General features: G+C 35.4%; 1 protein-coding gene and 1 pseudogene across 2 annotated transcripts; both read left to right on the top strand.

The window, feature by feature from the left end:
- Positions 1-8,668, top strand: LOC145587615 (formin-like protein 3; annotated as a pseudogene). The gene is made up of 10 exons (XR_014101325.1): positions 1-249; positions 338-676; positions 1,671-1,976; positions 2,075-2,365; positions 2,470-2,908; positions 3,059-3,258; positions 4,272-4,507; positions 4,824-5,513; positions 7,674-7,675; positions 8,491-8,668. The product of XR_014101325.1 is annotated as a formin-like protein 3 (transcript).
- Positions 8,669-10,215: 1,547 nt separating this feature from the next.
- Positions 10,216-26,749, top strand: LOC145589505 (protein VASCULATURE COMPLEXITY AND CONNECTIVITY-like). The gene is made up of 3 exons (XM_081646099.1): positions 10,216-10,536; positions 10,646-10,851; positions 25,982-26,749. Exons 1-3 carry the CDS (start codon positions 10,438-10,440, stop codon positions 26,157-26,159), a joined length of 483 nt encoding a protein of 160 aa, XP_081502225.1. The 5' UTR covers positions 10,216-10,437; the 3' UTR covers positions 26,160-26,749.
- The last annotated feature ends 396 nt before the right edge of the window (positions 26,750-27,145 follow it).

The following is a 27,145-nucleotide window of genomic DNA, read 5'->3' as shown; positions in this document are numbered from 1 at the left end:
ATGGGTGTATGTCTCTACGTAGTCCTCGGCACGTCTACCAGGAGAGAGAAAATGGAGGGAGCCAAAGAGGTGGAATTGAACTCCAGACTCCATTCCCACTTTCTCTTTATATGTTTTTGTTTTTTTTTTTTACCCAGAGAAAAACGTTACTTGAACAGCATTTCACAAAAACAACAAACAATTCATAACTTTTATTTCTTTATAATTCTGTTATATGTTACAATTTTGAACCCCTTTTAGCTCATTCAGGTAAAGTTCTGTGCAAATTCTTAATTTTTTCACATTTTCAATCTCACAATCTTTGGATTTATTCATTTGATTTCATTTTATTTTGTAGGTTCTCAAATTTGGGAATTTCGAATCTTCAAGAACAAAAAGGGGGCATGATTTAATGCAATATTATTGAAAATTTGATTTTATGATTTTTGTTGAATCATATTATAATTTTAGGATAATATTGTGCAGGAGAAATTTTTATTTGATGAGATGAGAAGAAGGAAATGGGCGTGGAATAGTAATAATTTGGTGATTCATGGAAATGAGAAAACTCAATTATATCATTATTTTGGTAGCAATTTTGCTTTTTGCCTGTAATTTCATCGAAGGTGAATGTTCTACCAGAATATATCAGGGTAATGGATTTGAATCTTGTCCACTGGAGCATAAAAAACAATGGGTATGTCAATCATTTTCGAAATCCTGTTTTTTGTATTGATTAACAATTGAAGGGTGTTTGATTGTTTGATTTGTTGTAATGTATGTTATTTGTAAAATCGAGTTTTGATTAGCTGATTGCTAATTATGGTTTTATTAAACTTTTATGAAAAATGGATGTATGAAACTTTTTTTCTTTAAAAGTACAAGTTATTTAGTAGGATTTTCTAATGTGAATCAAGATATGTATCTGATTGTTATAGTTGCATAATGTTCCTGGTGTGCGTAGTTATAGATTATGAGGTTGTTTTGTGTTATGTAGCGCGGTCTTGTTGTTAGCCTACTCTTTTCTGGTTTTTGTTACTCAGAAGTGTTTGTAAAAAAAAATTACTTGCTCTTTACGAGCAAAATTATTGTCCGAATGGAAAAGTAGTGTGTGGAGTAGAGAGAATGGGTGTATGGGAAAGAAGGAAAGAAAAGGTTGTTTTGGTTGGTGGAGAATGGCGATTTGGGGAGGGAGGAGGGTTTAGAGGTAAGATTTTGTTTTTGAGGGGTTCACCACTCTAATATTTCCCTTTTATCCATGTTTAATTCCTGTTATCTGCCACAACTTGTTGTAAATTAGGTGGTGTCGTGGTGAGATATTAATTCTGTTCTTTCTTCTATATTGTAGATACCTATGTAGTAAATATTATGTGTTAAACTGTGTTATATCTAAATCTAATTTCAGACAGAAGCAGGTTCATTGAACGACACCCCTTGATCGCACATTCACTTGTTTTTTGTAACAATGTTTCATTTACTTTTGACAAATTGACTATTCATGTTAGCTGACCCCAAATCACTTGTCATTAGTCTTGCTTAAAAGATTATATTAGATGCGTTAAGGATTTGAACACATTCTTTATCGGATTCTAGTTGTCATATTTCTCACCAGTTTCTCTCAAATGTACATTATGAATTTATGATGCTGTATAATTATTAAACTTGAAAATTGAATAGATTTCTCTCCTCAGGCAGAATACATGCAGAAAAGCTGCTCCAAAGAACTAGCAGAAATGAAGAAAGAACTCGGGGACTGCATCTTGTATTTGTCATTGAAAACTGGTGAAATCAACATTGGATCAAGTATAATTTTGTCAAAGCAGAGGCCTCATGGGACCTTGACTTCCTTGCAATCCAATCTCCAAAAACTTGTATAAGAAAGAATCACCATCTCTTTCGTGGTTTAAGTGAACAAGATGGTTGTACTCGTAATGCTAAATTGCATTCTCATAAGTATAGGTTTCCTAGAAGATATCTGGCTGAGAAGTATTCCAAAGGTAGCTCTTTAAATGTTGCTTCCTTTCTGACTGTAATCCATTTGCTTTTCTCATCCCCATTCGTATCTTTTGTTAATACTCTGACACTGTTGATGCAGTTGCTTCCAGTACTGCTGCTAGTCCAACACCAGATGTATTTGACGACCCAATTATCATACCACCTGATTTGCTTTATCCATCACCACCACCTATGAAAGTTGAGGTTCCAGTAGCTACTTCAGGGAGGGAAGAACATAACAAAAAGTTAAACAAAGTTATAACTATTGCTGCATCAATAGCGGGAACAGTTGTCATTTTTGCCTTGGTGTTATTTTGTTGCCTAATGAGAGGTCACAGCTGGGTTGCAGATGGACAGAAAGATGACAGGCCTCTTCTGACATTGAGTTCTGGTAATCTAGTGTCTCTTTCATTTCTTCCTGTGTGTGTGTTTTCTCAATTGAATTTATTTTAGTTGCTCTTATTTTTTTCCTAACGTATAAAATTCATCTGCCAGGCTCTTCAATGAGTTCTGACATTAAGGATGGTGGAAGAAATACATCTTTCAACAACTCAAATCTAAAACAAGAGGGATTTGGCGGTCCCCTAGCGGAAATTCCAGAAAATGGATCTACAAATACTGAAGGATTGTCTTACCAGAAACTTACTCCTGAAAAAGCAAGTCCTCCTGCCCCACCACCTCCACCACCTCCACCACCAAAGCCTAAACCTCAGCCTCCACCACCACCAAAAGGTGTTAAACCTCCTCCTGCACCTCCAAAAGCAGGTGGTAAAGGACCTCCAAGTCCTGGACGATCAGATTCTGGTGATGGTAGTGACCCTACAAATGATCCTGATGCCCCTAGAACAAAGCTAAAGCCATTCTTCTGGGATAAAGTGGTCGGTAACCCTGAGCAGTCAATGGTGTGGGATGAAATTCGATCAGGATCATTCCAGTAAGATTCTTTAAAAGTCTCTGTGGATCTACTTTGAAAGTATATTTTCACAATTACATGTATTTTGGGAGAAAAATTTATTTATTAAAATTGCTATGTTGGTTTAAGCACGGTTATCACCAGAATAATTGACATCTGCATTGATTTCAGGTTCAACGAAGAGATGATAGAATCTCTGTTTGGATATAATCCTGATAACAAACGGAATGCTGGGAGTAGGAATCAGTCAAATGATGCTTCTCAACCACAATATATACAGATTATTGATCCAAAGAAGTCTCAAAACTTATCCATCCTTCTTAAAGCACTTAACGTAACAGCAGAGGAAGTTCGCGATGCCCTTTTGGAAGGTATATCTCTCGATCTTTCTTCCCTCATTTCAACTTTAATTGTTAGCGTACGTCTACATTTGTCCATGTATTGAATTAACTATACAGTTCGCTCAAACACGCTCAGAAAGCAATTACCTGATAAAATGCATTACTTATTACTAGAAAGATGAACCATATGTGCACAATTTGCTGAAAAGAATGTTGTCTTATCTAGTTCCTATCAATAGTGATGAATTCATCACTGCTTTAAACAATGAAAGGTGTTAGGTTCACATTTCATACTTCTAAATCTTATCTATTTCTTTCTTGTAGTCACAGTTCTCACAGGCTCACTGTGCATATTTCATTGCACATATAGAGTATGTGGAACACAGCATTTCCTACTTAAAGGGGTTATATGTAACATTTGAAATTACTTAGTTTATCTGTGAGGTCTGGCTCCTCCCACTGCTAGATATAATACTTCTATAAATGTGTGATGCTGAACTTGGAGTTGTCACGACACCAATGCATGTCAATGCATATCCCTTTTATGCCATGTTATTGCTCCATGAATCAGACTGTACAACATGTCAAGCTATTACACTATACTATCTATTAAACTAATCCAATTAAGTGCTTACTTTCCATAAACTCCCCGTGCACATTAATGAGTGATTCAAATAACAACAATAACATGGTATATATATCATGTACAAATTCTACCTTCTCATATAAGACTCCATCCCTGATAATTGAAATGGCGTAACTGACTAATAAGCAGTGACAGTTCCTATAATGCCGTTAAGGCATCTGTGAGATTGATTGCAAACGATGATGTCGTTTAGAGGAAGTAAGCCTTTGAAACAGCCATCTTGGACTTTTGGTGCTACTTCTGTAGTTTTTGATAAGATTGTTAATTCTGTACTTGCGTATGCCTTCCACAGAGAATATGATTTTGTTGCTTCCTGACTTTGTTGTCACCTGTTTATGATTTTCTTATCTTATTTCTTCTTCAAATTAATAAGTCTGGGTTATCTGCATTGAATTAGGGAACGAGCTTCCAACAGAGCTTTTGCAAACATTGCTGAGAATGGCACCAACACAAGAAGAAGTACTAAAGCTTCGAATATTCAGTGGTGATACTTCTCAACTTGGACCTGCAGAAAGATTCTTAAAAGTAATGGTAGACATCCCCTTTGCTTTCAAAAGGATGGATTCACTGATGTTCATGATGACGTTCAAGGAAGAGGTTTCCAATATTAAAGAGTCATTTGCTACATTGGAGGTAAGAAGGCCATAATCATTTATTCTATGCGTAAGAGGGATTTAAACTTGGTGATGAATTTGTTAGGAGATATTAAATTAATGTTGAACTTAGGTCTTACTTCCATATTTTCCATACCCTAATTGTCTTGGAGAGGGTGAAATAAGATGTAATAGTTCTATTCCTCGCCAAATAATAGATATAACTGAATAAACTGTTGATCTTCTCACTTTCAATAGATCATGCCTTCCTGAATGTAAAACAATACTTGAAATGTAGATTTTTAGGTCTTTCCTGGAAGTTAATTGGTGTATGTGATTTCTGTTTTATCTTCCAGGTGGCTTGTGATGACCTCAAAAAGAGTAGACTATTTCTAAAACTCTTGGAAGCTGTTCTGAAAACAGGCAACCGTATGAACGATGGCACCTATCGAGGGGGGGCTCAAGCATTCAAACTTGATACCCTCTTGAAACTTGCTGATGTAAAAGGAACAGATGGCAAGACAACATTGTTGCACTTTGTTGTGCAAGAGATAATACGATCAGAAGGCTTGAAAGCTTTGCATGCTGCAAAAGATAACCGCAGTGTGTCTAGCATGAAGACTGATGATTCTGTTGAGGATCCTACCTTTGATCCATCAGAACAGTATCAGACTCTTGGGCTTCAAGTTGTGTCAGGTATAAGCAGTGAACTTGAAAATATAAAAAAGGCAGCAATTGTGGACAATGATGTGCTTACGTCAACAGTTTCTAAGCTTGGTCAGTCAATAAAGAAAAACAAAAACTTCTTAAACAATGAGATGGGTATTCCTGAGGAAGAGACTGGATTCTATCAGGCTCTTGTAAGTTTTGTAGAGCATTCAGAAGGTGAGGTAACATGGCTACAAGAAGAAGAAAAAAGAATATCGGATTTGGTGAGGAAAACAGCAGACTATTTCCACGGAAATGCTGGAAGGGAAGAAGGCTTGCGTTTATTCAGTATTGTGCTCGACTTTCTCTTAATGCTGGATAAGATTTGTACTGAATTTGTAACGCCCCGACTTTTAATTGGCGTTAACGGAACGTACTTAACCCGTCATTCGCAGCGGAATTAATTAACCATGGATAAACCATTCTTTACTCATCATATGCAGCGGAATCAATCATATAGATAATCTCATAATCACATGTGGGTTATGGGCCCACAAATAAACATACTCCTTAATAAGAAAATTCAATAAATTATACAACTCCAGTCTTCCTTACAGTAATAAAATAACATATCTGTCTCAGCTCTCGATGATTCATAATACATAAGCCTTGATTCCATAATCCCTCAACTATGTAAACTCCTTTAATCCTTTTGCCTTTGATGTTAGCTTCGTCATCATTATCCCTGTAATTATCCATAAAAATAGAAAACATAGAAAACACAGGAAAAATCCAAAAATGAGTGGAAAACTCAGTAACATTACTCTAGCTTGTAAAACCGTTTTTCTTTCAAAATCATTTGAGCACATATCTTATTCCTTATGCATTCGTAGTTGTTCAGAAATAATATAATATCATTATTTTTAAAAGTTGAGTCGGCAAGGATCATTCCCTTTACATAAGATCATAGGTAAGCACAGGTTTTGGACATAACATAACTTTCATTCGTGTGGGATTAATTCCCCATTTCATTAACATACTTTCCTCCACCTATAACTCACTTATTTTCTATGTTCAGTTCATTTTCCATTGTCGACAAATGTAACCTCGTATCATATTAAATCATTTCTGAATAACTTTATACCTCATATAAATTCATAGCACATTGGCACCATTCATAATCATTCATTCGTAACACTTAATTGAATAAAATAATCATTAGCGTTAAACATTTAACAGGGACATAACATAACAGATCACGTCCACATATCTTATAGATTAATAAAATAACTAGAAATACCTGTTATTCATAGCATTCTTATCACCTTGTATGATGGTAAGACAGCTTTATGAACGATCGTACATATCAGTATATCGTAAAACTCATTAATAGAGTATCCTTGTGAGTTCTCATAAGTCCTTTAACAAAACTCAGATATTCGTAATTTTTTTGGTGGACATGCTAGTCGCTGGACAGTATGACATGGCAGAACGTCTTCCGCGATGGGCCGGTGCCCATAACATAGAGCTGGTGCTCCACATAGTTGGGCAGGTGCCCCATGGGTACATGCATTGCATGACCGAAACATAACATATACTGCCAGACGGACTAGGTCTTTCACTTTCATTTATTAAGTTATGTATCTTTTAATAAGTTATTCGTAGTTTATTAACATACTTTCGAGAGTTCCGCAAATTAAGAAAACATTGTATACATGTAAAATCATTCATATAAGTCATAAGACTGAAATATATCAATGAACATGTTGATCATCTCGCAAGTCATTTATACCAGAATATAAAAGATCATGTCATGTCATTTGCACATACCACGCTTTTAAATCATAACATGCCAAACATACCATACATGCATACGTATGATACAATAACATGTCATTAAAGTTACACACGTGCACTCATAATAACTAGATATAATTGTCACATATACAGGTCTAAACACATGTAGTAGCTAAACATAATAGTTACAGATACGGAACTGAACACAATTGCTAAACATAATGGTTACACATACAGGGCTAGACATAATTGCTAGACATAATGATTACCTCATTCGATCATCTTTAATCATCTCACTTAGCCTCATAATTATCATCCGAGCTCTATAACCTCCATCATTAGTTTCTCATTGCTATGACTCATTCGATCATACCCAGTAATAATAAATATTCATTAGTAACCTCTCAATTCAAAACCTTTGATAGAACAAGTATAAGCTTAGTTTTAGAAATAAAACAAGTATTACCTCATTTTGAGTAAAATGAGCATTACTTTAAAAATAGATACTACCACTATTCATATTAGTAGAAAAAGAGTTTAAATCTACAAATACTTTAATTACTTAATATGAAAACAACACAAATAGTCAAAAATACTCGTTTTATTAGAAATGGGTATAAATATTAGTACGTAAGTACATATATGATACTAAACAAGCAAATACTACTATTATTCATCATCATTAAGAAAATTAAATTAAAACAAAGCTAGTAATATATAATCATTAACTAAGAAAAACAAGAGTTGCTTTCCAAAAATAGAAGTCAACTTATACCCATAATTAAGAGCAAATAAAAGATGTAATAAGCTCACTTTAGTTTCACGTGTACAGAGTAGCCTCAAAGACTATTTTTAGTTTCACCAAGCATACCATGATTGGAGGAAGAAGAAGAGTACGTGGCTGCGATGCGTGAGCTTGGTGGCAAGGAAAGAGATGGCAGCAACCATTTCAAGCAAAGGGAGGAGCGGTGATAGCCGCGGTAGTGAAGGACGGTGATAATATATGGAGTATTATTGTTCCAAGAACTTGAAAGAAATGAAGGTTATGTATCATAAGATGAAGTTTGCTAAAGTGATAAGCTTGAGTATTAGACAACCAATTATAAGGAAGTAAAAGGTAACTTTTAATCATCAATTCTTAGCCGTGAAGGAGTGAGATAAGCTCAAGATTGAGATAAGCATAATCAATCAACTTTGATCGGTTAGGCCAAATTAAGCAACAAGTAAAAATAACAAGCAAAAATTAACTTTGGTCTTTATAACTTCACCGTGAAGAAAAATGGGTGAAGGGAAGAGGTGGGTTTTGTTTTCTTTGGATGCATAAGGGTATTTTGGTAATTTCACTCTCTAATCTTTGACATTTTACAGAACATAAAAATATCATTTGACCCGAAATAAATTTTGAAATAAATAATTTTCGTTGTAAAGTTAGCTTTTGAAATAATATAATCTTAAAATAAGATTAAGACTAAACACAGTCGTTCTTCGTAAAATAGAGATTAAAATTATATTAAGCTTATAATAAAAATTGGAGTACAATAAATCATGTTTAAAAATCCCGGGTGTTACAGAATTAAGGCAATCTTTTGCAAGGTTATCAAGAAACTCCAGCAAGGAATCTTCCCTCAAAAGGCCTGCTCTAGATCAGCATCAATCCATACAGGACATGCGGCAGAAGTTATTTCCTGCAATTGCTGATAGACGTGTGGACTCCAGTTCAGATTCAGACGATGATTGATTTAGAAGAGCATATACCCTGCTGCGCGGTAGATATACTAGATTTTTATTTCAAATTGACTTATTTTTTGTCAATAGAATTATTTGTTTTTGATCTAGTTGAATACTAATAGTTTTAAAAAGATCTAATTTAATCTTATAGATTCTGAGAATTGTATGTATAACTATTGTCACCTGTTTTGTGTTTGTATTTACGCTGAATTTCCCTTTTTTTGAATGGGGTGTGCTTAGCAGTAAAGTAGCCTTATACTCTTATGACTTATGACCCGTAATGCCGTATCAAAGTTAAACAACGATTCAGACTCTCAATATCAAGGTTAAACAGTTTTGTCTCTGTAACTCTAATTTGGTCCTTTTTGACTCTTTTATGAAGAGCTGTAAGTAGAAGCTTAACATTTCTTACAAGCCACCATCTTCTAGTCTCTTCATTGGTTTCAATTAGTTCCAGGAAATTTTTCAGGAGAGTTAATGTTTCATATGCTTATATCTAATGCACTCTGTATATGATTCAAGCAAATTATGGCAAGGTTTATTTGAATATATTACATTTGTTTCTGAAAATTCTGAATTTTATTTTCGGTTTTTTTTTTTTTTTTTTCCGTTTTTGATATTATTATTTTTTAGCACGTTTAGTTTTCCCGTTTTTGTCAATCCCCTTTTCAACATTATGGAAAAACATTAATTTTCTAACAAGCAAAAAATAACCACAAGAAGTTAAAAGTAAAGACAATAATACTGTAAACTTTTTTCCAAGTAATACAATTATTATATAAAAGAGAAAATACTTCGTATACTTTATGTTTATTTTTATGCCTTGGGGATGTGTATATCAATGGAGCTAAGGTTATTCTTTCATACAAGAACATTTTTCTTTTTGGATGAAAGGAAATTTTGGGTGGCCTTACATGGATCAGGCTGGGCTTAGGTTAGGCCCAAATGTATCCTTACAGCATTACAGCAAAGAAATAAAAAAAAATTGAAAAATTGACAATATACTCCGTTAACATGTTTTGAAATTCATATACTCCGTTATTTGATACTTGATTCGATACACTTTGCACTGTAATTCTTCTTTAGATGTGAAATCCATTATACATCTAAGTAAAGATGCACATGTCGACCTGATCGAAAAAGAAGTGTAGGCCCAACACAACTTAACACTATGTTGAGGCATGGTTCGGACTTCGCCATCCATGTTTATTTTGTGAATTATGATACGACCTAACATGGCACGCTAAAATAAACTAGATTTATAGCTTTTGGCATTGAGCTGTCTAAACCGCCTTTTTAAAATTTTTGACACAATCCACAACCATCTTATATCTCAATACGTGTACTTAAAAGAGACATGCACATATCACATTTGAAGAAACAAATCTATCCCTTAGCCAGATACGAGTACCATGCTTATAGGGGACATGTTATGATAAAGTCAAAAGGACCCAAATGTAAAGGACCCATCAATCTCACTTTTAGACCATGGAATATAATAAAGATAGCTCCAAGCACGGACCCTTTAGCTGTTTTACACCCTGCTTTTTTTTTCTTGTTACTTATAAAGAATCCCAAATACACATTTACACTAAAGAATCACTCCAAAACACTTAAAAAGGTTCAAGTTTCATGTTACAAACCGTGTGAACAAGCCAACCTTTTTCAACACAGTTTATCTTAGCTTGTTCATTAACACTACATACTCTAGAAATTTACATCATATTATCACTTCCCTAAACCACAATACAATACCAGTATACCATCCATCTTATCACATTGCTTCTTTTCGAAACGATGTCGAAAATGGGAGGATTTTTTGTATGTCTTTTGGTCATTGCTTTAGATATTGCAGCAGGACTTTGTGGCCTTGAGGCAGAAATTGCTCAAAACAAGGTAAAAAAAAAATAAATAAATAAAATTGTTGGTTTCACGAGTTATGTTAATAAATAATATAGACAGGATTTGTTCTCGAAACTTTTTAAATGATTGTTTCGTATGACAGTCGAAACACTTGAAGATGTGGATATTTGAGTGTAAGAGTCCAAGTGAACAAGCCTTCAAGTTAGGAGCAGCAGCAGCAGGGCTATTGATACTAGCACACGTTATATCAAGCTTACTTGGTGGTTGTATGTGTCTTTGTTCCCGAGAAGATCAGCACAAATCTTACGCCAATCGCCAATTAACAACTGGATGCTTCCTCTTAACATGGTAAATCTATTCCTTTAATTTCGTAATGTACTCCTGTTGTCCTTAAATAATCGTTGATTTAGGCTTGGGTATGGATATTCGATTAGATAATAGGGTAACAAAATAATTTTTTGGTTGTTAGTAAGAAAGTAAAATTACTACTCCCTCAATACAAAGCGTCTTTTTAGCATTTATTATTCACATAATAGTACTACGGGACGGAGGGAGTAGTATTTGATTGGGAAAGAATGTGAAGAGTCCCATGTTACATGAGATGTGAATAAAAGAGTGAGAGTGAGAGTGAGATAGTTTTTTAGTGGTGGAGTCGACATCAGATAGGTTGAATGAATCTGTAAAATTTTCCTTTAAACACAACGAAAGAGTCATTTAGTAACTAATTTAATTAAGAACATAACAATTATTTGAGGATAGGAATTAGTTGATAGCTCATTATTTCTATTAACACTATTCTATCTATTTGGATTGATTGTTGTTGAGTTTAGCTAGAAACACTAGCATGATTGCTAATTTTGGAAAGTGAATACAATTTGAAGCTAATAGACTACAATAAATCAATGATGGTAGTAAATGTAAGATAATGACTAGGATATTGGAACTCCTAGCTAGCTAAACAATGAGTTTAGCTAAAAACACTAGCATGATTGCTAAATTTGGAAGGTGACAATACAATTTGAAGCTAATAGACTACAATGATGGTAGTAAATGTAATAGAATGACTAGAATATTGGAACTCCTAGTATATGTTAAATTTCCCTCATGTTTTATTGGACTAAAAGAATTTTTTTGAAATATTAAGGAGTATATTAAATAATTTTAGATGGAATTTTGTTAAATTGTTTCAATGTAACACAAATTTCAAAAGTTTTTCATAATCATGCCAAATATAGTACTCTGTATTATAGAACTTGAACTAGCTTGTTTATAAAAACCTCCTTTTTATATCTATTTGTTTGCCCCTTAATAAATATACAACTTCTGTTTTTGAAAGTTCGACTCACTTAGCTTATTATTTATGAAGTCAAAATAAAATAACTTTGACCATATTTAATGACTTATACAATATAAATAAATTAGCATATATATGGGATCTTATTAAATTCCTCTTATTATAAATTCAAATATCAACTTCTTATAATTTTCACTTATACATAACCGAAGGTATTCATGGTCAAAAATGTTCATTGGATACCGTGCAAATACAAAGTGAATCAAACTTTCAGAAATGGAGGGAGTACTTTATTAAGGCTTAGACCAAAATTTTGCAAAATAGATAGGGGGTTTGTGTCCTTTTCACTTTTACAAGTTTATGCAAGAACGATGGATGGCAAAAACATGTTACATCCTTCATTCCAAATTTATTGACATAACATCACCTTTGACAATGCATAATTTTAATCTTAAATTTATGAAATCAACAATAAGAAAAAATAAATAACTAAATGAAATTGAGGCTCTACATTGAAAATAAAACTTGTGAGAAATCTAACAATATGACTCTTTATATATATATAAGTAGTTTTGTCCCCGTGCAATGCACGAATTTACAAAGTATGATATAATAATAGTCCATTGAAATAGAGTTAATTGAAATTAAATGACTTATGTAACACTTTTTTTTATTTTTAAATTTAAATTTATTAATGTCTATCCTTTAAATTTTTTTAATAGATTTTTTTTAAAAAAAAAAAAAGAAAAAAAATGCATTTTGAAGGGAAAAATTTTCACAAAATCATGCCAAGTGTCTCCTCCGGTAATTACTTTAGTATATACTCCTTAGTATAGATTACAAAAAGTTGCTCTCCCATTTCTAAATTACATTTCTACTTTTCTCTATTATATTAGGAATAAATACTATAAATAGAAATGGAGTAAATAGGAATGGAATAGTTAGAAGAGTTAATATATAATTTTAAAAGTTAAAATACGTCAACTAATTCAAAATAGATAAATAAAGTATTTAAACAAGAAAATGGGGCAATATCTAGGACCGACCCAAAATAAAATATTGGACTCTAGATATCTAAATTGTGCGGAACATCTCCCACAGTCCCATGAGCGTTAGAAAATGTAGGAACCCGAGGCAAATGAGCAATTGGAATTTTTAAGAACACGAGACCATGATAATTGGGAATTTGGGACACACAAACTTATCACGTGAAGATGAAAGTAACCGAAAAAAAAAAACAGAGGTCATTGAACTAGGATTAATGAATTATTGGATTTGGTTATTGGGTTCATTGGATTGTATTGGGCTGGGTTGATTTCCATATGTGGTCGTTTTGGGTTTACTTAGGGTTAATTTAGGTTAAACTTTGGAATTTTGGATTGAGGTCAGCTAGTCAAGAGACTAGGTCAATATTTTCAAACAATTAAGGATTTTTTTTTTTTTTTGAAACAAATCAATTCATTAATCAAAAACCATACGTCATCTACAGATGAAATCTAAATCAACAAATAACTAAAATTGAATCAAATAAGGGTTTTCTTCATCAAAGCTACAATCGTTGAATAGATCTTATACTGTGGTATATCTCTCGTACACATCGTTGGAATATGCAACCTTTTCGGAGAGACCATCTAACGATTTGTTATAACCGTAAGGATGATTTGCATCTGATTTACTTGAACGCCTTAGAAGATTTGACAACCGTTACGATTCTGCACAACTCTTTACCAACGAACTGATAATAGGGTAGAAGATGAATACCTTTTTCATAAACCCTAACACACAGAAAAAACCTTAACAAAACAAACAACCAAACTAACAAAAACTAACGACTCCACCATAGGGAGACAGTCCACTATAGAGAAACGGACGAATATCTACACTACTGTAGACACGGAAATTTTATGAGTGTTATACATTAAATTAAATAAATTAATTTGGGTTAAAATCATATGAATAATCCATTTTAATTATTTTTTGGCTCACCCAAATAAATAATCCGAATTAATCAAATATAACTCGGGTTATAAAATAAATTAAACGGACCAGGTTAAAAGACTTCTAAGTCATAAAATGGGCCAAGTCCAAACCTACTAAGTCCACTCAAGGGGTTCTTTTCTCCTATAAATACATCATTCCTCCATCAGTTGAGGAGATCCAGAAATCATTATTCCAAAAACTCATAAAACTCAACGGAATTTTCTCTGAAATAAGTCAATAAGCACATCAAACTCGTGCCGACTTGTTCAGATACACTCAAACGCATTTGAACGGGATTAAGCTTCATAAGCCCTCGCTCAGGTGTATTCAAACAAAACCCCTGAATACAGGTTGACATCATCAAACGTCACCCTGCATTCAAACTCAAGTCGACGTCATCAAACGTCACCCTACAGGTGTCACACACGTGTCATCGTCAAGCTGTGGAACAGAATCAGAGGATTTAGTTTATTTTATTATAAACTTTTATACGGAGATTGTACCCAAAATTCATATATTAATATAAATTCATTTGTTACTTTATTTCTCGTCTTTATTTATTTAGACTCGAAATTTGTGTAAACAAATTTTTGGCACACTCGGTGGGACTATCTCTGCCTCTCATCTCTGTTTCTGTACGTTAAAAAAAACCAAAAAAAAAAAACTTGAAATGGCCTCAAAGACCCCTGTCGACAAAAGGATCTCTACTACAGCTCAACAAAGGGCTGCTGAGTTGGCTGAAATGCTTAACAGCCAAACTGATGAGGGCATCGTTACTAGAGGGATGAAGCAAGTTGTTGTTGACTCCGCCGCAAGAAGCTTGCGTGCCGCGTTAATCCCAACCAAAGCACGAAAAAGTCGCGCTCGTCTTACTGCTTCTGTGAGGTCTCTCATGTCCTTCACTCGCAAATCACATGAGAGTCTTGTGTTTGGTTCGTTCGAGCCTGTCACCCACACAAACTCATCCTTCGATCACTTTGATGAAGGACATGACAATGAGTTTAGTGTGAGCTCACCTGAGCCTACTTTTGTTGCTGTCATGGTGACGCACACTAAGACGGTAGAACAACAACTGGCTGAAATGAGCAGTATCCTTGAACAACTAAAGAAAGATGGGGAGGAAAAAGATGCTCAAATCAGACAGCAAAATGAACAAATTGCTGCTTTGACAAAGAAGCTTGAGAAACAAACGATTGAGACTGAAAGTGATGACAGCTCAAATGGTAGCATTAAATTGACGGAATTAAAGCCAAATGGGTCACAAAATTTAATCGCCACTGAACAAGTTCAAGCTATGATAGCCAATGCTGTCAAGAGCCAACTTGGAGGGGGAGGTTCATATAATAACCGGCGTTATGTGAAGCCTTACACTAGGAGGATAGATGAGCTGAAAATGTCGTTTGGATACCAACCTACAAAATTTCAACTCTTCGATGGAAAGGGTAACCAAAAACAACATGTTGCACACTTTATAGAGACGTGCAACAATGGTGGTACCAAGGTGACTTGCTTGTAAAACAATTCGTTCGTTCTCTTAAGGGAACCGTTTTTGACTGGTACACCAACTTAGAGGCTGAGTCCATTGACAGTTGGGATCAAATGGAAATGGAGTTTTTGGGGAAGTTCTTCAGCACTGAGCGTGTCGTTAGCATGACTGAGTTAACTCAAACTGCGCAATGGGATGAAGAGCCAGTCATTGATTACATCAACCGCTGGCGCGCTCTAAGTTTGGAATGTAAGGATCGACTGACTGAAACCTCTGCCATAGAGATGTGCATTAATGGGATGAGTTGGGAACTACATTACATCCTAAATGGTATCAAACCAGGATCTTTTCAAGAGTTGGCGACGAGAGCTCATGACATGGAACTCTCGATCACCTACAACAAGAAGAAGAAGGGGCTTGCATAGGAAGCCAAGAAAGAAAAGAAGGAGTATTATAAAAATGACAAGTCCTCCAAAATTTCAACTAAGGAGACGTTGTCTGTGACTACCTCTTCTGCACCCATTAAGATTTCAGGGAAGAAGAAAGAAGAAAGAAGAAAATAAGGGTTCATCTTCGAGATTTGTCAAGAAAGATAAACCCACTTTGAAAGAGCTTCAAGCTAAGAAGTACCCTTTCCCAGACTCTGACTTGTCTGGCATGCTAGACAAATTGCTTGAAAACAAAATCATCGAGTTGCCGGAGTCAAAGCGCCCTGAGCAAATGAACAAGACATCCGATCCCAATTATTGTTCGTATCATAGGTTGATTAGTCATCCTATTGAAAAGTGTATAACACTTAAGGAGAAAATTATGCAATTGGCAAAGGATGGGACAATCGAGCTAGATGTCGACGAGCCAGTGACATCAAATCATGCCTCAGTAGCTACTGAACCATCATTTCAGGCTCAAACTTTGCAATTTGGAAGTTTGGAGCCAGTGATCATACTTGTGGAGAGTCAACCCATTCAACATGAAGTCTCATTCCAAGTTGAACACCAAACACATGTTAACTCCCAAGATAAAGATGATGACGAAGGGTGGACATTGGTGACAAGGAGAAGGCCAAGAAAACAAGTGCATGCTCCTAAACCACAACCTTCATATCGCAGAAAAAAGTAACAAAAAAAGAGAAAACCCAAGCCTTCAAAAGGAAAAAAGAAATCAAAGGAGGCTAGTAAGCACAAGGTCCTCCCTATAGATTTGCTTGATCAAGAGCCATTGTCTCCCATAACTTTGGAGGAATATTTCCCGGAAGACTATTTTACTGTGGTTACGGCGAATACAGTTTCCTTTGTAGAGAGTAAAGAAGAACAAGTTGATGATGAAACATCAATAGAATCAACTTTACAACAATCTGAGGTGGTAGTAGACCCAAAAATATCTATTGTCTTAGATGCTCTTCCTTCACGCATGGGATGGAGGCAAATTTTTCATTTGCCTAAATAGATGTGTCAACAGTTATCTCTTGCACTTCAACACCTAGAGTTGTATGCCGATAAGGTAAAAAATGCTGGAGAACCTGCGGAGGATACCACAAAATGTGTGTCATGCAACGCGTCCTTAGCTTTCACAGATAATGACTTGTTGATGGGGTCAAAACCCCACAATAGACCCTTGTTTGTGTTGGGGTACGTTCGCGAACAAAAAGTGAGTCGCATTTTAGTTGATGGTGGATCCGCTGTCAACATCATGCCAAAATACACTATGACAGAGTTAGGAATCAAGATGGATGAACTATCTAACAGTCGCATAGTGATCCAAGGATTTAACCTTGATAGTCAGCGTGCAATAGGCATAATACGTCTGGAACTCACAATGGGAGAGTTAACTTCATCGACTCTCTTTCATGTGATTGACCCAAAGACTTCATACAAAATGTTGTTAGGACGCCCTTGCTTGCATGAGAATGGTGTTGTTTCATCGACCCTCCATCAATGTCTTAAGTACTATCGTGGGGGCGAAAAGAAGATAAATGGGGATGTCAAACCCTTTAGCAAAACAGATTCTTACTTTGCTGACGCCAAGTTTTTTGAGGAAGAAGAGGCGTCAAGTGAGATACTACCTTCGCAAGTCCTTTCAACGGGAAAAACAGAAGTTAAGGAGAGCATTGCTTTGATTTCAAATGCCAAATTAAAAAGACATCTTCTGTTGAAATAAAGCCTCAACCAAAGGTAGAAGTAGACGAAAAGAGTGTCTCTCATCTTGTCATAAAAGAAAAACCAAAGTTGTCAACTCATATTTTGCGATACATCCCAAAATCACGTCGCAAAGAGGGAGAATCACCCTTTGAGTGTCGAGAGGTTAACCTTGATGCAAAGGTAGCAAAGCCAATTGATGACACTACTCTCCAAAACTTGAAGAGTAAAACAACTGTACCATTGGGTAAAGGCGCACAAAGCCAAATTTCTAAGTTATCAATAGAGTTGTCTAAGGCAAAAGAGCTTAACAAAGCAAAGTTCGGCCAAAATGCATACAAGCTATTGGCAAAGTCGGGATATGATTTTGAAAACCCAACACCCATGGGTAAGGTCATAGACATTAAACCCAGCGGACTCAATGATACTCAGAAAAAACTGCTTGAATATGGTTCTAGTTATCAAGAATCTAAGGCAGGCTTAGGGTTTCAGTGCCCCAAACCAATCAAAATTGGTGTATGGCGTAAAGTGGACACTTCTTCCTCACAGTACATTACTTTCGAGGAACTCAGGGAAGGTGAGGGTGAGAACGATTTTCCCACTCCCAGAACTTCTGTATTTGATCGACTTCAACCATCTATTACGAGGATTCATATCTCAGTGTTCGATAGGCTTGGAGAATGTGACCATAGGCTGAAAGAAACTTCAAGTTCTCAACCCTTAAGGCGAAAATTATCTGTCTTTAACCGCGTAGGCATGAAAAATGCCTCTAGCAGAGAACAAAGACAGTCGGCTTTTAGTCGCATAAAGAAAAGGGAAGACAACGTCATGAAAAATGACGAGCCGAAAAGTGTTGTTCCCTCTCGCATGAAAAGAACGCAAGACACAGATATCACTGAGAAACAACCTTTAAAGGCAAGAGTTCGCACTATGGTTTTCACTAACCAAAATGAGTCGTCAGACCATGCTATAGAGGAACATAAAGAGATTGTTTCCACGAACCATGTGACGGCTGCAGAAGTGCCAAATTCCAATGAGGAAATAGAAACTGATGAAGCTCCCAAGACACTTGAAGACGGGGGACAAGCAACAATAGATGAATTAAAAGAGTTAAACCTTGGCACTCTTAAAGACCCACGACCTATATACATCAGTGCCCTTCTTACCCAAGCGGAAGAACATGAGTACTTCAAATTACTCTCCGAGTACAAAGATGTCTTTGCATGGAGTTACAAAGAAATGTCAGGTCTCAACCCAAAAGTCGCCATTCATCGATTGGCAATAAAAAAAAGGTGTGAGTCCAAAGAAGCAATCACAAAGGCGATTCAGGCCAGAGTTGATCCCGGAAATTGAATATGAGGTGAACAAACTCATTGATGTAGGGTTCATTCGTGAAGTCAAATACCCTACATGGATAGCAAACATTGTCCCTGTGAGGAAGAAAAATGGACAACTGCGAATTTGTGTGGACTTCCGCAATTTGAATGAAGCATGTCCCAAGGATGACTTCCCACTTCCAGTCACAGAAATCATGATCGATGCCACCACTGGACATGAAGCATTGTCATTCATGGATTGCACAACTGGATACAATCAAATTCACATGGCGCTTGAAGATCAAGAAGCCACGGCGTTTCACACCCCAAAAGGGATATTTTGCTACAAAGTTATGCCGTTCGGTTTAAAAAATGATGGGGCTACGTATCAACGTTCAATACAAAAGATCTTCGAAGATATGATGCACAAAATTGTGGAGTGCTATGTGGACGATTTAGTGGTTAAGTCTAAAAAGAGGGAGGATCACCTAGGTTACCTTAGCAAAATCTTTGAAAGACTATGCAAATGTCAATTGAAAATGAATCCTCTCAAATGTGCGTTCGGTGTTACCTCAGGAAAATTTTTAGGTTTCATCGTAAAACATAGGGGAATTGAAATTGACCAAACCAAAATTAAGGCAATTCAAGAAATGCCTGTACCACGAAATCTCAAAGAACTTCGCGGTCTCCAAGGGCGCCTTGCATATATTTGGAGGTTCATCTCCAATCTTGCAAGCAGATGTCAACCATTTAGTCATCTCATAAAAAAGGATGCTCCATTCAAATAGGATGAGTCATGTCAAAAAGCGTTCGACAATATAAAGAAGTTTTTGTCCTCTCCGCCGGTTTTGGGGGCACCAGTTAAAAGAAAACCTCTAATCCTTTACATTGCTGCTCAAGAGAGATCATTAGGGGCAATGTGTGCTCAAGAAATTGAAGATCGCAAGGATATAGCTCTTTATTACTTGAGTCGAACATTGGTGGGTGCTGAGCTGAATTATTCACCAATTGAAAAAATTTGTCCTGCGTTAATTTTTGCCATTCAAAAGTTGAAGCATTACATGCAAGCTCATACAGTTCATGTCGTCTCAAAAGCCGACCCAATCAAGTACATCCTCTCAAGACCAGTGTTGTCAGGAAGACTAGCTAAATGGGTTGTACACATCAAACAGTACGATATAGTGTTCGTACCACAAAAGTCTGTTAAAGGACAAGCCATCGCTGACTTCTTTGCCGACCACCCAGTACCACCAGAATGGGAGATGTCCGTTGATTTGCCTGGAGAAGATGTGTTTAACATCGAGATACTACCACCATGGGAAATGTATTTTGACGGGGCTGCTCGTCAAGATGGCGCAGGAGCAGGGGTAGTCTTTGTATCGCCAGAAAAGCATGTTTTACCTTACTCATTTGTGTTAACTCAGTTGTGCTCAAACAACATGGCTGAGTACCAAGCTCTCATTATGGGTCTTCAAATGGCGATTGAAATGGGAATTCAAGATCTTGATGTTTATGGAGATTCGCAACTCGTTATAAGTCAACTTTTAGGCGAATATGAAGTCAAGAAAGAGGATTTAATTCCTTATCACAAACATGCATCAAGATTGCTTGACAAGTTTCACATTGTCAAGCTAAGCCATGTTCTAAGGAGTGCCAACAAGATGGCTGACGCACTTGCCGGTCTTGCAGCCACTTTGGCACTGGGGGAAGAGGAAACCATGTATGTGCCTGTTTGCAATCGTTAGGTAGTTGCACCTGAAGAATATGAAGTTGAAGATGACGAGGTCGAGGAGGTTGACATGATCACTGTCTGCCAAATTGACAAAGAAGACTGGCGTCAACCAATCACTGACTATTTGGACCACCAAAAGCTGCCTAATGATCCACGACATCGAACAGAAATCCGCCGACGAGCCTCTCGTTTTATTCTCTTCAAAGGGACTCTTTATAGGCGATCTTTTGACGAGCTATGTTCGAGATGTCTAGAAGATGAAAAGGCAGCCAAAACAATAGAGGAGTTTCATTCAGAAATTTGTGGAGCTCATCAATCTGGTCCTAAGCTTCATGATCGTATCAAAAGGGCGGGGTATTACTGGCCCTCAATGGTTCAAGATTGCATAGAGTTCGTTAAAAAGTGTGATGCATGTCAATTTCATGCAAACTTCATTCACCAACCTCCAGAACCACTACATCCAACTGTGACATCATGGCCATTCGAAGGATGGGGTCTTGACGTGGTTGGTCCAATAACACCAAAGTCATCTGGTGGTCACGCTTACATCCTAGCTGCCACAGATTACTTTTCCAAGTGGGCTGAAGCTATTCCCCTTCGTGAGGTGAAAAAAGAAAATGTTGTCAATTTCATTCGCACCCATATCATTTACAGGTATGGAATACCTCAAAGAATCGTCACTGATAATGGAAAGTCATTCGTCAACAACTTCATGGATAGCCTTTGCCAAAAGTTCAAGTTCACGCAACATAGGTCATCCATGTACAATGCTCCTGCAAATGGTTTAGCTGAAGCATTTAACAAAACGCTTTGTAGTTTGCTAAGCGAGGTCGTTGCAAAGTCTAAGCGTGACTGGCATGAAAAGATAGGGGAAGCACTTTGGGCATATAGGACGACATACAAGAATGCAACACAATCTACCCCATACTCGTTGGTGTATGGTGTTGAGGCTATCCTACCCTTAAAAGTTCAAATTCCATCACTAAGAATTGCCATTCAAGAGGGTTTAATAGTGATGAAAATGACAAGCTTCGATTGGCTGAGCTTGAAGCACTTGATGAGAAAAGACTACAAGCTCAACAAAAATTGCAATGCTATCAAGCTCGCATGACACGCGCATTCAACAAAAAGGTTCGACCTCGTTCTTTTCAAGTGGGAGACATGGTCCTGGCAGTGAGAAGGCCTATCATTACTTCGCGCAAAACTGGAAATAAGTTCACATCAAAATGGGATGGTCCTTATGTGGTACGAGAAGTCTACACTTATGGAGCATACAAAATTATTGATGCTGAGGGATTGTGCATAGGTCCAATTAATGGCAAGTTTTTAAACCGCTACTATTCATGAAGTGAAAGCCTTGTAAACTCCTAAGTAAGAGGATAAACTGCTTACCAGAAAAATAAATAAATAAATGCATTGTTTGAACTACGTTGGCTTGATCTTGCAAGATAACTTGTTTATTTAACAAGTACGTAGGCAGCTTGACAAAAAAAAATCAAGTGCAGCCACATCAAAAAAAAAATCATCATATTGTACTACTCCTGGCCCGCAAGAGTATAAACTGTGTACGGCTAAACAAAAAAAAAACAAAAAAAAAAAATCTAAATCTTTACTCCTAGCACACAAGAGTATAAATTGTGTAAGGTAAAAAAATAAATAAATACTCTTGGCTCACAAGAGTATAAAATGTGAACGTTAAGGCAAAACAAACAAAAAATCATTAGGGTGTGTTTGTCATGGCACATGTATAATGAGTATATCATGAAGTCAATCTCATATAGGAATTTTGAGTAGGCCAGTCTTAAGATGTCAAGTTCATAACGACTGGCATACATAACTTAACATCTCCGATGGGTTCATAACAAAGAGTCCTGACCCATCGCGACATGGGCAACTCAAGTCTTCAAGCTATCAGACCTGTCTTAAAGACGCCAAGTTCATAACGACTGGCATACATGACTTGACGTCTCCGATGAGTTCATAACAAAGAGTCCTGACTCATCGCGACAAGGGCGACTTCAAATCTTCAAGTTATCCGGCCAGTGTTAAAATGTCAAGTTTATAACGACTGGCATACATGACTTAAAATCCCCGATGGGTTCATAACAAAGAGTCCTGACCCATCGCGACATGGGCGACAACGTATGGCTACCTTGTGAATCTGTCATATGCACAACATTACAAGGAACAAACATACAAAAATACCCACAAAAAAAAAAAAAAAAAGTGTATTTACGTATGATGTATATGTGCAAATAGCAGATATCACACAAAGAACCACAAAGTGCACAATACAAATATTGGGTATTGATTTGGTTTGGATTGCAACTAGGCTTAAGGAGCAGCTAATAAATATTGGGTTGCAAAAATATATCAAGATTGATAAAAAAAAAAAAAAAAAAAAAAAAAAAAAAAAAAAAAAGAAAAAAAAAAAAAAAAAAAGGAAGATATTACTTCGATGTAGGTAGTATCACAATATAATTGTGGTTGACGTGGGCACCCGCAAACAAAAAAATTACACTCTCATACTTTATTAAACAAGAAGTAATCATGATTGATTGTGATTATATTGACATGAATATGAGTAGTAAAGAGGCCTAAATTTGGTACAATTACCTTTGGTTACTGGTGTAACTTTGCCAAGATTGCGAATTTGACGAATACTCAAATTAAGGGTTGCAAATTTAACAAGTAATTGATTAGTTCTTTAATTAATTACTTGTGCCAGTTGTGCGAATGCAAAAAAATAAAAGGAGCAGTTCAGACTACTTATTGGTTTGGACGTAAAGGACTGTATATTTGTATAATCTCTTGGAGATTTCGGCTGCAAACAAAATCCAAAGTCACCCAAATTCTTATTATCTTGGTGCTGCACACCAATAAAGAGAAGAGCAAGATTGATTAATTAATCTATCAAATTTGTGACAAAGCAAGTCAAATCGTCAAGGAAGTTAGGCAATACAAGGTCAACATGCAATTGCAAATATGAATGACAATGTCCATATAAAAAAATCAAGGAGTTGAGTCTCCTTACTCCTAGATGTCGAATGATTAAATTAAGGGTCGAAGATAAATTACCTTGATTTGACTACGTGAGTAGGTAATACACAAGCGGCCAACGTCAATGATCAAAGTTGGGATGTTATCTCGGCAAGAAGAGGGTTGTTGACAATTGGGTTTACGTTGATTTATATGGACAACAATCTTTTAGGAGATCAAAACCTAATACAACTAGGAGTGTCTAACCTTGGTGCTCAAGAATTCCCATAAATCAAACTCAGTACTAAAAAAAAATGAAAAATAAAAAAGTACTAAGTACTAATGACTTCCAAGTCAAGTAAAAGAGTCGAGACCTTGTCACGCCAAACACTTCAAATCGTGTATGTGACACAGTCTCGAGGGGGCAATTTGTAGACATGGAAATTTTATGAGTGTTATATATTAAATTAAATAAATTAATTTGGGTTCAAATCATATAAATAATCCATTTTAATTATTTTTTGGGCCACCCAAATAAATAATCCGAATTAATCAAATATAATTCGGGTTATAAAATAAATTAAACGGACCAGGTTAAAAGACTTCTAAGTCATAAAATGGGTCAGGCCCAAACCTACTAAGTCCACTCAAGGGGTTCTTTTCTCCTATAAATACACTATTCCTCCATCAGTTGAGGAGATCCAGAAATCATTATTCCAAAAACTCATAAAACTCAAACGGAATTTTCTCTGAAGTAAGTCAATAAGCACATCAAACTCGTGCCGACTTGTTCAGATACACTCAAACATATTTGAACGGGATTAAGCTTCATAAGCCCTCGCTCAGGTGTATTCAAACAAAAACCCCTGAATACAGGTTGACATCATCAAACGTCACCCTGCATTCAAACTCAAGTCGACGTCATCAAACGTCACCCTACAGGTGTCACACACGTGTCATCGTCAAGCTGCGGAACAGAATCAGAGGACTTAGTTTATTTTATTATAAACTTTTATACGGAGATTGTACCCAAAATTCGTATATTAATATAAATTCATTTGTTACTTTATTTCCTGTCTTTATTTATTTAGACTCGAAATTTGTGTAAACAACTACTTCTGTAGATTTATTGAAAATTAAATTGTAAAAGTAAAGAAAATTAAGAAAAAAGGGTCGAAAATAGCCCAATTTAACGTGTGTGATACGCACTATATGACTAACCCTTTGAGAAGAAATTTTTACCGGTGGTCTCTGTCATAAACTTGTTGCATGATATTTAATTATTATTGTTTGCATATAGGTGATAATGTGATGGCGGTTGTGTACCTGTTACAATGTTGGAAACTTTAGTAGAACTTTTTTTTTTTTTTTTTTTTTTTTTTTTTTTTTTTTTTTTTTTTTTTTTGAAGAGCAACGATTAAAAAAATATTGATTATTAATCGAAATAATTAAACAAGACATCACACAATTGACAATATAATTCTTGTACTCCTTATATATTAATATCAATTTAGAGTTTCTTTAATACTTAATATTAAAAAGTGTTTAAATTCTAAATAGGAAAAAAAAAATGGAGAAAGTAAAAAATAGCTTTAAATATTGAAATAAACACAGCTTTAGTATTTACATATAAATATAATTAACCAATTAGGGGATTCAAGAGACAATTTTAAATTTATAAGGCTTTTTTTTTTGACAAGAAGAAAATGATTTCATTAATGACAGATAGCCAAACGGCACTTACAAACAATTCCGAGGAAATCTAAAATTCCAATACAAATACAATTCACCTTAGAACTAGTTACATTGCAGATTCGATCAACGATCGCCTTTATAAAAATCTTCATCCGAAGCAATACAATCTGTGAGTTAGCACTAATTCGGTTTGAGATCCACGGATGAATAGTTGTTTGGGTGAAAAAACTCATATGGTCTTCTAGATACTTTTGGAGATTGTGAAACCCTGAATCTTCAATCTTTCGCAGACGAACAAACAAATAAATTAAACCTAATAGAATAAACACCACCATAAGATGTGATTCTTTATTGAAAGCAATTAAAAAGTTTTTCGGAGCTTACCACCAGTAAAAACACCGGTGGAAGCCCCTTATAAAAATTTACAATTGAGACCAGAAGAAAAGAGATGGAAGAGAAAGAGAGAGGAGAAGATTGAAGGAAAACCTTCAAAAAAAAGTAAAAAAAATCTAGCAATGGAGGCTAGAAATCAAATGAGAACAAATATGTAAAAGAACATTAGATAATAGTCTTAATTTATGCAAACAGTAATTTAATTTAAAATCATATGCAAATCTTTGTAATTAATGTGACATTTTCATTTGCATTTTCCAATTTTAGTATGTAGCCCTACGGCTATGTATATTATTTTCTTTTAAGTAATGATATGTTTAATTAATATATATACCCATTCAAAACGGGTAACATATTATGAGATAGAGGTTCTGAAGTACACGGTATTATTTTTCAAATTATTATATCTCCCAAAAAAAAAGTTACAATTTTGATTACTAAACATATGGTATTTTAATTCATATTCAGGCTTATACTTGTCATTGGATTGTCTCTGTTGGTGATTGGGACACTAGCAAATCGCAAAGATAGAGCTTCATGCGGATTTACTCATCACCATATGTTATCAATTGGTGGCATTCTGTGTTTTATACATGCCTTATTTTCTACTGCTTATTACCTCTCTGCTACTTCGAGCAGCCATTGATCAAGTTGAAAAGAATCCCAAACACCCATCTGATCATTCTGAAACAATTGCGAAAATCAGAGGGTTTTTTTCGTATGTCTTTCGGTGAATTCGTTCGAGATTGTAGCTTGCCTTTAATTTTAATATGCAGCAATGAAGCTGAGGTTAATGTATCAGCTGAACTGCACAACTAATGTAGCATTGTATCAAAAAAAAATGTAGCGTTGTATCTTGTGTTTTGAACTCGTTTCTATGGTTTCAGATTATGTTGCTTGTAATGAATTAGTAAATGGATGGAGACTTTGGTAGTTAATAGTGCAAATATACTAATGTGTAATTTCTTTTTTGTTTTTTTAAATCTTCAATTCAAGCTATGGGTTATTCTGATTTTAATGTTATGAATCTTTTTCTTTTTCATATATTATGATTAACATATGTTTGTGATGAATTCTATACTATTAATTCAAAATTCATCTAGTTAGACAAAGTTGGTGAATCAATTTTACCCATAGAGTAATTTATGTGGTACTCCATATCTCTAAATTATGCTCCAACCGTCTTTTACTTTTTATTTTTTTTATAATTAAATGTATATATTTTTTTTATTTAATTATATCGTCTAGATGCCCAATACTTGATTTGCTTTGATGTGGTCTTGAATCATAATTCCTGCAAATTTGTATACTATTTCATTTCTATTGTGGGTTTTATATCTAAGAGTTGAGCCAATGGTGATGAGATTACATTGAATTTTTCTAAACATATAGTATAAGTGCTACGAGAACAATTTTTTTAGGGGATATATACGAGCTATGTTCTTGAACCATTATAGGAAATAAAGGATGAATAAAAAAGTAGAAAATTAAATAGCAAAGTCAAAATTGAAGGCTTTTTACTTGCACTCAGAAGTGACTTTTATATTAAGACCAGCACTCTAAAAAAAATACGCGTCTTTTGTCTTTAGAGACAAAGGGGGTAAGGCTTTAATTATCCTTGTATTGTTTTCT

This window comes from Chenopodium album, chromosome 17, assembly GCF_948465745.1.
Source record: "Chenopodium album chromosome 17, dcCheAlbu1.1, whole genome shotgun sequence".
In the NCBI taxonomy this organism is placed as follows: Eukaryota; Viridiplantae; Streptophyta; class Magnoliopsida; order Caryophyllales; family Amaranthaceae; genus Chenopodium; species Chenopodium album.
The sequence above is the reverse complement of the archived record's forward strand: the minus strand, read 5'-3'. Positions and strand labels throughout refer to the sequence as shown.